The sequence below is a fragment of the Bos indicus genome, chromosome 15, assembly GCF_029378745.1.
Source record: "Bos indicus isolate NIAB-ARS_2022 breed Sahiwal x Tharparkar chromosome 15, NIAB-ARS_B.indTharparkar_mat_pri_1.0, whole genome shotgun sequence".
Classification (NCBI taxonomy): Eukaryota; Metazoa; Chordata; class Mammalia; order Artiodactyla; family Bovidae; genus Bos; species Bos indicus.
In genome coordinates, this window is record NC_091774.1 from 50,338,656 (window position 1) to 50,351,462 (window position 12,807).

At 38.9% G+C, this 12,807-nt stretch overlaps 1 protein-coding gene across 1 annotated transcript; it reads left to right on the forward strand.

Annotated features, from left to right (window-relative positions):
• Positions 1-3,641: 3,641 nt before the first annotated feature.
• On the forward strand, positions 3,642-4,673 carry LOC109568974 (olfactory receptor 52K2-like). The gene has a single exon (XM_019974320.2). It carries the CDS (start codon positions 3,714-3,716, stop codon positions 4,671-4,673), a length of 960 nt encoding a protein of 319 aa, XP_019829879.2. The 5' UTR covers positions 3,642-3,713.
• The last annotated feature ends 8,134 nt before the right edge of the window (positions 4,674-12,807 follow it).

Here is a 12,807-nt window from a genome sequence, read left to right on the forward strand (position 1 = left end):
CTGGAATCATAGAGTAGATGCAGTTGAGGAAATTGAGAAATAGGGAGAAGTATTTTGGCTTTTCCCTCCTTTCCCGAATATCTCCCTGCCCATCAACTCTTTGAACAAACTTAGAGTAAATATAAATTATCTGTGTGTCTGGGACACATAGCTGGTAAAGTTCACCTATTGCAGGGAGGAAGCCAATTCTAACTCCATGTTAGAGACTGTTTCTTAGACTTGCTTTTCCTTGCTTTAATCATGCCTAAGGCAATGGCACCCCACTCCAGTACTCTTGCCTGGAAAATCCCATGAACAGAGGATCCTGGTAGGCTGCAGTCCATGGGGTTGCTGAGAGTCAGACACGACTGAGCGACTTCACTTTCACTTTCACTTTCCACTTTCATGCATTGGAGAAGGAAATGGCAACCCACTCCAGTACTCTTGCCTGGAAAATCCCATGAACAGAGGATCCTGGTAGGCTGCAGTCCATGGGGTTGCTGAGAGTCAGACACGACTGAGCGACTTCACTTTCACTTTCACTTTCCACTTTCATGCATTGGAGAAGGAAATGGCAACCCACTCCAGTGTTCTTGCCTGGAGAATCCCAGGGACGGAGGGAGCCTGGTGCGCTGCCCTCTATGGGGTCGCACAGAGTCAGACATGACTGAAGCGACTTAGCAGCAGTAGCAATAGCTTGCCTCAGAGAACCCTGCCCATATACCTGACTATAAACTAAAGTGCCTTTGTTCAGTTCATAGAGAGCTTATCTGTCCCTGCCCTGTGAATATAAGAGATGAGCACACTCCTTCCAAAGGTTGGCCATTCCCTCAGAGATATTTTGTAAGACTAAAGACCCTTTACTTCCCAGCAGCCTCTGCCTCTCCATTCTGTCTTTTGACTTTATTTCTGTGTTGCTTTCTCTCTGACTTTACAAAAGAACCTGGCATCCGGACCCTGAGGAGATGGTTATTTTCAGACGCTAGCCTACCATTTTTTCAGTCAGCTGGCTCCTCCTTGTCTCACCACCTTGTCTCTCAGATTCATTGGCCTGTTGTACAGAAAGCAGAGCTAGCTTGGACTCAGTAACACACTGCTCCTGATATTTACAGAACAGAAGAGAAGGATGCAGAGGAACATCTGTAGGAAAGCATATCAAATCTTTGCATAACATTCCAACCAAAACTGAAATAGGGATGCTCCTGTACATGAAAATAATGCATATCTTTTACTTGATCAAATAAATAAGTCTAGGGGGATGCAGGAATAGGAACATGGCTAAGTGATGTCATGGAGTTCTAATTGTTTTTCAGAGGTAAATCTGATTCAGGTGAATTACTTAAGAATACCTGGAGGTATGTGGGGATATTATAGTGATTACCCTGATTAATTCATAAACTTGTTCCTCTATATCTTCAACTTCTTCTAGCTCTCATCACATAGGCTTTAAGAAAGCATTTAGTTCACTGCACTTGCGTATGCTTTAGGTACAATAAATTATCCTATTAGTCCTGTAGTAGAGGCCATATTCTGTTGATTTTTAAGCTCAGAGCTCAGGTAACAAGGAGACCACAAAACTGAGTCCCTCCAAGAGACCAAATTGTGCTTGGAGACACTTGGAGAGATTAGTGAAACTGCCTACAACCAGACAACATTCTCAGGAGAGGCTCTTTATAGGATATTCCTGTAGCCCTCAGGTCCCCCAGGATAGGAAGTTTAGTGGCACCTGCTGTAGATATAGTAAATATGCTTGGGCTCAGTCTGAGTAGTGAGATCATCTGGTTAGAGATAGGATAATCTGGTTATGGGCAGGAGAGTTGTGACTGAGGTGGAAAGAACAAGTTAAGTGCTTCTACCAGAAGAGAATGCTGGAACCTAGGTTAAAGGTTCTAGGTTAAGTCCTAAGTCCTAGAACCAGTGTGCTTCTCTGAAAGATGGCTGAACTTCTTATTAACAAAAGTAATGTAGAAGGAAATTAAGTTTAATATTTAACCCGTGATAATTTTTGTTAACCTAGCCCTAGTATTTAATCCTGAACTATATTGGTCAAAACCTCATTGTTTTAATGAAACTTTTTTATTCAGAATAAGTAGATGCCTATTATATGAGCTCATGATAATACTGATACTGGAACCAAAATAATGATTTACCAATTTAAAAATTAGTATTGTTAGAATACCTTTCCAAAATAATCATTCAAGCTTTCAAGATGCATGCTTTCTGGTCAGCTAATATCTGGGAGCCAAAAGTTGTATTTACAATTTTACTTGGTATATGTGGAATCTAAAAGAAGGGTACAAATGAGCCTACCTACAAAATAAAAATAGAGTTACATATATAGGAAAAAGAATAGTTACCAGGGAGTCGGGGAGTGAGAGGGATAAATTGGGAGATTGGGATTGATATATACCCACTACTGTATATAAAATAAGTAACTAAAAGGACCCACTGTATAGCACAGAGAACTCTACTCTATACTCTGTAATAGCCTATATGGGAAAAGAATTTTAAAAGGAGTGTGTGTGTGTGTGTGTGTGTGTATGTATGCTGCTGCTGCTACTGCTAAGTCGCTTCAGCCATGTCCGACTCTGTGTGACCCCATATATGGCAGCCCACCAGGCTCCCCATCCCTGGGATTCTCCAGGCAAGAACACTGGAGTGAGTTGCCATTTCCTTCTCCAATGCATGAAAGTGAAAAGTGAAAGTGAAGCCGCTCAGTTGTATCTGACTCTTCGAGACCCCATGGACTGCAGCCTACCAGGCTCCTCCATCCATGGGATTTCCCAGGCAAGAGTAGTGGAGTGGGTTGCCATTTCCTTCTCCAGTGTGTGTGTGTGTGCGTGTGTATAAAATTCCCTTTGTTATACAGCAGAAACTAACACAACATTGTAAATCAGCTATACTCCAATATATTTTTTTTAATTAAAAGTTAAAGAAGTAACAATTTTACTTGGAAAGCAAAAATCAGCTTCATGTGTATTGTATGACTGAAGAATATATTATACATCTTCTGGAAGAATTTGACTTGATCATTTACAGTAGAGCACAAATATCTAGTAACCTGAACACCCATGTTTTCTAGACATAGTCATTTTCTCTATTGGCTTATCTTTGTAAAATAATTTTTTCTAACCATTCAGTTTGGATGATTTTATGAAATCATGAAATTTATCAACTCAGTGACTTGCTTTTCAATATAAGATCATTTTTATTCACACCACTTCATTGCCTCCAGTTGTCCTTTAGTATTTCTCAAGTCTCCGTTTCCTTTTATCTATAAGCCCTATCATTGGGAATGTGGTAAGAGAAGTTAAATATACAAATGTCTGAATTCATCCACGATGGCTGGACTTTTACTTTTTTTGAGTGTTTAAAATGGTAGAAAGTTATATCTCCATTTTTACCAATATATCAGTTATTAACTCTATAGTGCTATACTATGATTAAAATGTATCTAGCTAACTGGACACTTCTGAAAAAAAAGTCAAGGGAGATCGAAAAAAGGAAAGAGAATACCTTTGTACAATTTTTTTGTCTGCCCCAAAGCACAGTTCCATGCATTTGATGAATTGAAATATTGCATTACTGAAGAAATCCTTCAATAGCCAGATGTATGTTACTGGATGTCAGTGTCTTTTCCAACACATAACAATGAGAAGAATTGGTCTTCATGTTTTTGTAATCTTTGTGATTTTTAATTTGGATAGGATCGTGGCATACTCATTTTTTGGATAATGCTAGACTACAACAGGAGCAACCTTCAACTTACCACCTTCCTGCTACTTGGCATTCCAGGGTTGGAGGATGCCCATCTATGGATCTCCATCCCCTTCTGTCTGGTCTACCTACTGTCACTGATGGGAAATGTTGCTCTTTTATTAATTATCAAGACAGATCGCAAACTGCATGAACCTATGTACCTCTTTCTATGCATGCTGTCAGTTGCTGATTTGATGCTTACTTCTTCTACACTTCCCAAGATACTCAGTCTCTTCTGGTTCAATGACAGAGAGATCTACTTTGAAGCCTGCCTTACTCAAATGTATTTTATCCATTCTGTATCTACTATGGAATCTGGGTTTATCTTGGCCATGGCTTTTGACCGATTTGTAGCTATCTGCCACCCCCTAAGACATTCCACTATCTTAACACCCACAGTGATTGTAGGCTTGGGTTTGCTTATTGTCTTCAGAGGAGCTGTACTTCTCAGTCCACACCCCTTTCTACTAAGATGGCTTTCCTACTGCAAAACTAATGTCATCTCCCATACTTACTGTGAGTTTATGGCCCTGATAAAGCTGGTTTGCTCTGAGACCAAGAGTCGTAGAGCCTACAGCCTAATTGTGGCATTCCTGACAGGAGGATTGGATTTCATACTGATCATCTGTTCTTATGTCCTTATTCTTTTCACAGTGTTTAATCTCCCATCCAAAGCTGCCCGCCTCAAGACCTTGAGTACCTGTGTCTCTCATGTATGGGTCATTTTGGTGTTTTATACACCAGCTTTTTTCTCTTTTCTCACTCATAGGTTTGGTCACCACATTGCTCCACCTGTCCACATTTTTATAGCCAATATATACTTTCTCATTTCACCCATGATGAATCCTATTATTTATGGTGTTAAAACCAAAAGAATCAGGGACGGATTCCTTAAATTCTTAACAATCAAATGTGTTCAACTTTGCAGTTTGTGAGTCCCCAGATCATCAACAGAGATAAGGGTTTTATTAAACAGGAAATGTTGCAAATGAATCAGCATTACCTTGAAGTGAAAAACTTTTCAGCTAAATCTTGGATTCATACAAGCTAGAAAGTTTGGTAAGTATATTGATTTCAGTGAGATTAGCAAATATCAAAGATACATAGAAAGTAAAAAAACTAGAGCAAAATGTTTAATTTTTATTATTTTTCTTTCCAAGCTAGTATTTGGTATAGTCTTTGGGACTTGTTAAGCCATGCCAGTTTATATCAAAATAATTTTAATTTTAATCAGGTCCAATATATCTTCTTTTCTTGTATGTATCAGGGTTTTGGTGTCATATCTAAGAAATTTATTGGCTAACTTTGGGTTGTAAAGATTTTCTTCTAAAATTTTTTCAAAAACCTTATGTTGTCTAAGGTGTAAGAATTAGAGTGAGGTTTATCTGTGCTAGAGGAATAAACCTCAGTCTAAATTCCCCTTTAGTTAACAAAAGTTTTCTAATGTCTACTCTATCCTCCTTAATCAAATATAGTTACATTTAAAAGAATACATAATACCCAAGTAGTAATATAAGTGTAAAACTAGCAACATATATACTTGTGTATGACAGCACTAGGTGATATAATAAGTAGCCCTTTTACCTATGTATAGAATAACTGTAAATATGAAAATTATAAATATCAGTGAATTTTGGTATATTTCACTGATTACTCAGATACCATGAGAAATGTTATTGTTGCTGTTGGTGTAATTTTCAAAAATATTTAATAACTTCTGATAATAGTCTTAACAAACAATATATACCATCCTTTTGAATAGTTATATTTCTATAATATCAAGTACATATTTGCTTGTTAAAACCATACAAAGTAATTTCTGATTATTAGTAAAGCAAAGTGAAAAAAATCTACATTCATAACAGCAAATACAAGCAAGGTGAAATTCTGTATTCAGAATATTATATAGGCTTTTTTTATTTTATTTTATTTTTAAACTTTACAGTATTGTATTAGTTTTGCCAAACATCGAAATGAATCCGCCACAGGTATACCCGTGCTCCCCATCCTGAACCCTCCTCCCTCCTCCATCCCCATACCCTCCCTCTGGGTCGTCCCAGTGCACCAGCTCCAAGCATCCAGTATCGTGCATCGAACCTGGACTGGCGACTCGTTCCATACATGATATTATACATGTTTCAATGCCATTCTCCCAAATCTTCCCACCCTCTCCCTCTCCCACAGAGTCCATAAGACTGATCTATACAAAAGTGTCTCTTTTGCTGTCTCATACACCGGGTTATTGTTACCATCTTTCTAAATTCCATATATATGCGTTAGTATACTGTATTGGTGTTTTTCCTTCTGGCTTACTTCACTCTGTATAATCGACTCCAGTTTCATCCATCTCATTAGAACTGATTCAAATGTATTCTTTTTAATGGCTGAGTAATACTCCATTGTGTATATGTACCACCGCTTTCTTATCCATTCATCTGCTGATGGACATCTAGGTTGCTTCCATGTCCTGGCTATTATGAACAGTGCTGCAATGAACATTGGGGTACACGTGTCTCTTTCCCTTCTGGTTTCCTCAGTGTGTATGCCCAGCAGTGGGATTGCTGGATCATAAGGCAGTTCTATTTCCAGTTTTTAAAGGAATCTCCACACTGTTCTCCATAGTGGCTGTACTAGTTTGCATTCCCACCAACAGTGTAAGAGGGTTCCCTTTTCTCCACACCCTCTCCAGCATTTATTGCTTGTAGACTTTTGGATCGCAGCCATTCTGACTGGCATGAAATGGTATCTCATAGTGGTTTTAATATCCAGTTGCATATCTGAAATTTCTCTCATATACAGGATATTTTGTGGAGGGTAGGAGGTTGGGAGGAATTATTCTATGTATTGGAGGTTTCTTTCTGGTTTATAGTCACTAAATCCAGTAATGTCTCTTAAATACTTTGATGACAATAACAAAACACAAAGAGAAATTTCCAAGATAGTCCCTAAAGATCACTATCACCTCTGTTAGGTATCAATCACTGATAGAATTGTAGTGCTAGTTATAGTATCTGAGTCATAGTAAGCACATCACAAATATTGGCTACTCTTGTTACTAGTATAGTTATTGAAAATAGAGTGGGTAATGTATAATAAGAGAATCCCCAGTGACAAACATTTTTGTTATCTTATTTATTATGAGGCCTGAAATAAAACATATTTTCTTTTTAACTAATAGGGAGAAAATTACATTCTCTAACCAGTTCTACTCAAGTAGTAAATTTAAGATACAGTGGAAAACTCAACAGATGACATTCCAAATTTGAACCTGAGTAATTAAGTACCAAACCAAAAAATAAACCCATAGAATTAGCTGAAGTAGTTAAAATGCCATGTTCTCTGGGCCACCATACATTTAACTTCTGTATGTCTCTGTACTTGTTTTAACACTGCAGTGGATAGCTTCTGGGCATGAGAAAAGCAGTACTAGAAGTAGTTCTGACCTTTGTGCCCAAGTCTCAGAGGTTTTTGATTGTACTTAGAATGATATAGTTAAAAATTTTAACTCTCACCTATACAAATAGGTGTGTATGATGTGTAAGATCCCTTTTAGTCTAAGTCTGATATGGTTTACAAAAATGTACACAATATATTTTCTAAGCACAAGACAAACTCTTGTTTTGATTTCATTTTCTCCCTTTATGGACAATGAAATTCAAGATGCAATTAAGGAATAACTGTCATATGTAAATGATAATGTTGTTGTTGTCATTATAAACTATATTTCATGTTGAAAATAGAGTGGCTTTATGACATAACCATCATCAGTCCGGTTCAGTTCAGTTTCTCAGTCATGTCTGACTCTTTGCACCCTAATGGATTACTGCACGCCAGACTTCCCGGTCCATCACCAACTCCCGGAGCTTGCTCAAACTCATGCCCCTCGGGTCAGTGATGCCATCCAACCATCTCATTCTCTGTTGTCCCCTTCTCCTCCTATCTTCAAAAGTACTAGTTTTTTGGCACTCAGCTTTATTTATGGGCCAACTCTCACATCCATACATGACTACTGGAAAAACCATAGCTTTAACTATATGGACTGCCCTCAGTCTTTCCCAACATCAGGGTCTTTTCAAATGAGTCAGCTCTTCACGTCAGGTGGCCAAAGTATTGGAGTTTCAGCTTCAACATCAGTCCTTCCAATGAACAGCCAGGACTGATATCCTTTAGGATGCACTGGTTGGATCTCCTTGCAGTCCAAGGGACTCTCAAGAGTCTTCTCCAACACCACAGTTTAAAACCATCAATTCTTCAGCGCTCAGCTTTCTTCACAGCCCAACTCTCACATCCATACATGACTACTGGAAAAACCATAGCTTTGACTATATGGACTTTTGTCAGCAAAGTAACATCTCTTCTTTTTAATATGTTGTCTAGGATTGTCATAGCTTTTCTTCCAAGGAAAAATAGGTGTATATATATAAATAGGTACTTAGAATAGAAATTCACAATAACAAGGCTTTGGATATATGATGATTGTATATATCTACACATGTATATCTTTTAAAATTGCTCTCAAAAATGATTATTAGTTTTCTCTATGTAAGTCTTATCTCTATATGTATTTTGTATAATATGTCTTGATGAATACTTTATACTTAAGCTATTTTAAATGACATGAGACTGCAATAACCCTTTGAGTGAAATTGACAACTGTCATCTAGATGAAAATAGTATTGGCATAAAAATAGGTAGTTGAAGGACAATTTCCAAAATATTGACGCATGAATCAAAACATGATGAATTTCATGCAACCAGAATCTTACTATTTAACAAACCTGTACATAGATGTTACTGTTGACATAGAGAACAACATTGTCATCACATATTCAGGAATTCCATTACATTTTTTACTTAGTCCCACTCTTCTTCACTCACCTTCAGTGACAAAAAGCAGAATAATCAATTGCAAGTCAAAACACAAATTACAGGAACAAGATGGCAGAGTAGGTGGATGTGAAGTACCTATCTCTCCACGGATACATCAGGACTACACCTTCAGACACGGAAGTGCATACCGAACACCAGCTGAGAGTGGACAGTAGTACCTGACCAGTGGAAAATAATATATCAGATCAGATCAGTCGCTCAGTCATGTCCAACTCTTTGCAACCCCATGAATCGCAGCACACCAGGCCTCCCTGTATATCACCAACTCCCAGAGTTCACTGAGACTCACGTCCATCGAGTCAGTGATGCCATCCAGCCATCTCATCCTCTGTCATCCCCTTCTCCTCTTGCCCCCAATCCCTCCCAGCATCAGAGTCTTTTCCAAAGAGTCAGCTCTTCTCATGAGATGGCCAAAGTACTGGAGTTTCATCTTTAGCATCATTCCTTCCAAAGAAATCCCAGGGCTGATCTCCTTCAGAATGGACTGGTTGGATCTCCTTGCAGTCCAAGGGACTCTCAAGAATCTTCTCCAACACCACAGTTCAAAAGCATCAATTCTTCAGTACTCAGCCTTCTTCACAGTCCAACTCTCACATCCATACATGACTACAGGAAAAACCATAGTCTTGACTAGATGAACCTTTTTGGCAAAGTAATGTCTCTGCTTTTGAATATGCTATCTAGGTTGGTCATAACTTTCCTTCCAAGGAGTAAGCGTCTTTTAATTTCATGGCTGCAGTCATCATCTGCAGTGATATTGGAGCCCAGAAAAATAAAGTCTGACACTGTTTCCACTATTTCCCCATCTATTTCCCATGAAGTGATGGGACCAGATACCATGATCTTCGTTTTGTGAATGTTGAGCTTTAAGCCAACTTTTTCACTCTCCACGTTCACTTTCATCAAGAGGCTTTAAAATAATATATAGAACCATACAAAACTTGGTAGGACAAAGTAATTAGGGGGAGAAACAGGACTGTTAGTAGGATTGGACCTGACCTCAGCGGATGGGGGAACTGAAGCAGGGGTCTGATCCTCACATCAGGGCAATTGTCTGAGTCAGAGGAGAAACATTTAAGACAGAAACAGCTCACATGTGGCAGCTTAAGTGAAAATCAGACAGTCCTTGCTGCAGCCATACATATTCCCTCGGACAGGGACAGTGATGCATGTCCCCAGAAAGCACAGTGGCTGGGAGCTGGAGTTTAGGGATTATGGAACAATCCCAGGGTGAGGGCTGCTATTGACTGCAGAGAGATGAATCAAAGGGATGTGAGGGTGGAGATTATGGTGGGAAATGCCTGTTTAAGAAAGCTAGGCAGCCATGGGTGCAAGGCAATAATGCTGAGTCTCACAGAGCGGATGTAGCCATCACCATAGCCTCTCTCTCTACACACAAGCATCAGCAGCTGAACAATAGAGAGGCTGGTCCATCAAACATGATATGCACTGAACTACAGAGTAGGACCCCACCCAGAGTGCTCCTTTATGTGCCTGACGTGCTGAACAACAGAGAAGGACCCCAGGCAAGGGAGCCCTCTAAGTGCCTGAATGGGCAGAACTACAGAGAAAGTCTGGCCAAAGAGGCCATGTAATTGCCAGCTACAAGAGGCTTGAAGAAAGACTCTGATAGGGCCATAACTCCTGTGGCACAGCAGTCCATGTCCCTGCAAATTTGGCACTGCCAGGGTCCCCACCAGCCAAGCAGCTGCGCCACCTTCATTCTCAACTCTCACTGGGGCAGAACTGCCACAGGCAATAAAAGTCTTAAGTATATCCATGCAGGGAGGGGGTTTTCCAGACAAGAGTACTGGAGTGTATTGGCCAGTGCTGGTTGCCATACCCTTCTAGAACACTGTATTTCCTGCTGTCCTAGCCATCAACTCTCCTGAGTACCTTGTGCCTCCAGAACCCCTGCAAGCCAAGCAGCTGCACCACGACCATCCCTGGCTCTCACAGGGGCAGACCCAAGTCCTCCAGGGCAGCCTCATGAGCAAAACCCCAGTGGACAACCCACATGAACAAGTGGAAATAAACCACAACTAAAACCCAGAGGCAGTGTGGCTAAGCAAGAAGACCCAAAACCTTCCCACCAGCTGTACAAGCTACAGATTAAATCCACATGATAGACTAGGCAGACTCTGTGTCTGTGGAATATATAAAAGGACACTGAGAGCTCCCACAAAAGAAAGTGCACTAATTATGATAGCTGTAGACATTGGAGGCAAGAACACACTGGAGCAGGACCTATTTAGAATCTGAGCTGCCTCCATAGCAGGTCCAGAGATCAACAGTGTTGGAGGGCATCCTAGGGAGGTAAGATGGACTGTAACTCCCAGCAGTGCCAGCACTGACTCAAGAAAAGCATTTATTATTCTTAGGTTTTGACTTGTTCTATAGAGTCTTTAGAATTTTTTTTTTCTTTCTTTCTCCGCCCCCCACCATTGAAGTTGTTAATTTTATTGGCACTATGAAATCTAATTAAGCTTTAGGATTTTTTTTTTTTAATCAGTCACACTTTTTATTGTTGATATAAACCTCTGCCTCTATGCTGGGCTTCTGCAGTTCTGTGGAGTTTTCCTTTTTTTTTTTCCCTTTTCTCTTTAAATTTTAACATTTAAAACGTATTTTTTTTTCTAAATTCTTTCCTTTGTTTGCTTTTCCTACTGTTCTTTTCCCCTTGCAGTTAATCTTTAATGTATATAATTCTTCTTTATCTAACTATAACTTTGCATATCTATTATTTATTTCTTTTCTTTCTTTCCTTTCCTCTCAACATATTTGTCAGTTTTATTTTCATTGCTTTATTCCCAATTGGTACCTTGCTTTAGTTTTGTTTTCCAGTTTGTGCTTTAGTTAATTTTGTTCTGATAGATATAATTTTTGGTTTCCTTTGTACTCTGGGTCAATCTATTGTACTTTATTTTTCTTGGACTGTATGAATATGTATATGTGTATATTCAGTCACATTTTTTTATTGTTGTTATAAACCTCTGCCTCGACTTGGACTTTTGCAGTTCTGTGTAGTTTTTTTATTATTTTTTTTTCTTTTACCTTTCTTCTTCCATTTTTTTTTCTTTTCTCTTTTTATGGTTTTAATTTTTAACTTAAAAAAAAGCCTATTATTTTTTTCTACATTTATTATTTTGTTTGCCTTTCGTATACTTTTTTTCCCTTTGCAGTTAATCTTTAATGTATATAAATCTTCTTCATTTACCACTATTTAACTTTGCATATCTATTATTTATTTCTTTTCTTTCCTCTCAACATATTTGTTAGTTTTGTTTTTGTATTCATTGTTTTTTTCCCCCACTTGGCAACTTGCTTTAGTTTTGTTTTCCAATTTATGTTTTACTTAGTTTTGTTCTTAACTGATTAATATAATTTTTTATTTCCTTTGTTTCCTGGATAAGTCTACTATACTTTATTTTTGTTGGACTGTTTTGACTTCACTCATGGGTGTAAATGTATATATTCCATTATTTTAATTATTCCTGATTTTGTAACTGTCATTTGTCTGGGGTTCATCCTTGGCTTCTCATTTTTGGATATTAGTTTTATCTCATTTAATGCCATAAGAAACCACTTATGTAATCTTCATTCCTGACTGGAGATCAAGCCCTGGGCCTCTGGAGTGGGAGCACTGACTCCAAGACCCCAGATTACCAGAGAACTAACCCTAGGGAGTATCAAATAGTGAGAACTCACACAAAGGAAGCCACGTGAATACAAGACCAGACATCACCAAACCACCAGTAGCACCCTGTGCAAGAATCCTCATTTAAACAATAAACAAAACAAAAATACTAACCGAATCATCAGCAGACAGGATTACCACCTCACTCAGCCTTGCCCATCAGAGGAAAAACAAAAAAAAAGTAGAAAAAAAAATCAGCACAAATCTCATCATATATGAAGTTTACACAAAAAAACTGGATCAACCTTCAGTTCAGCTCTGTTCAGTTGCTCAATCATGTCCAACTCTTTTCGACCCAATGAATTGCAGCACACCAGGCCTCCCTGTCCATTACCATCTCCTGGAGTTCACTCAGACTCACGTCCATCGAGTCAGTGATGCCATCCAGCCATCTCATCCTCTGTCGTCCCCTTCATCTCCTGCCCCCAATCCCTCCCAGCATCAGAGTCTTTTCCAATGAGTCAACTCTTCGCATGAGGTGG

Excerpts from the sequence above, each read along its gene's own strand:
- LOC109568974 (XM_019974320.2), top strand. The coding sequence starts at position 3,714 with ATGCTAGACTACAACAGGAGCAACCTTCAACTTACCACCTTCCTGCTA.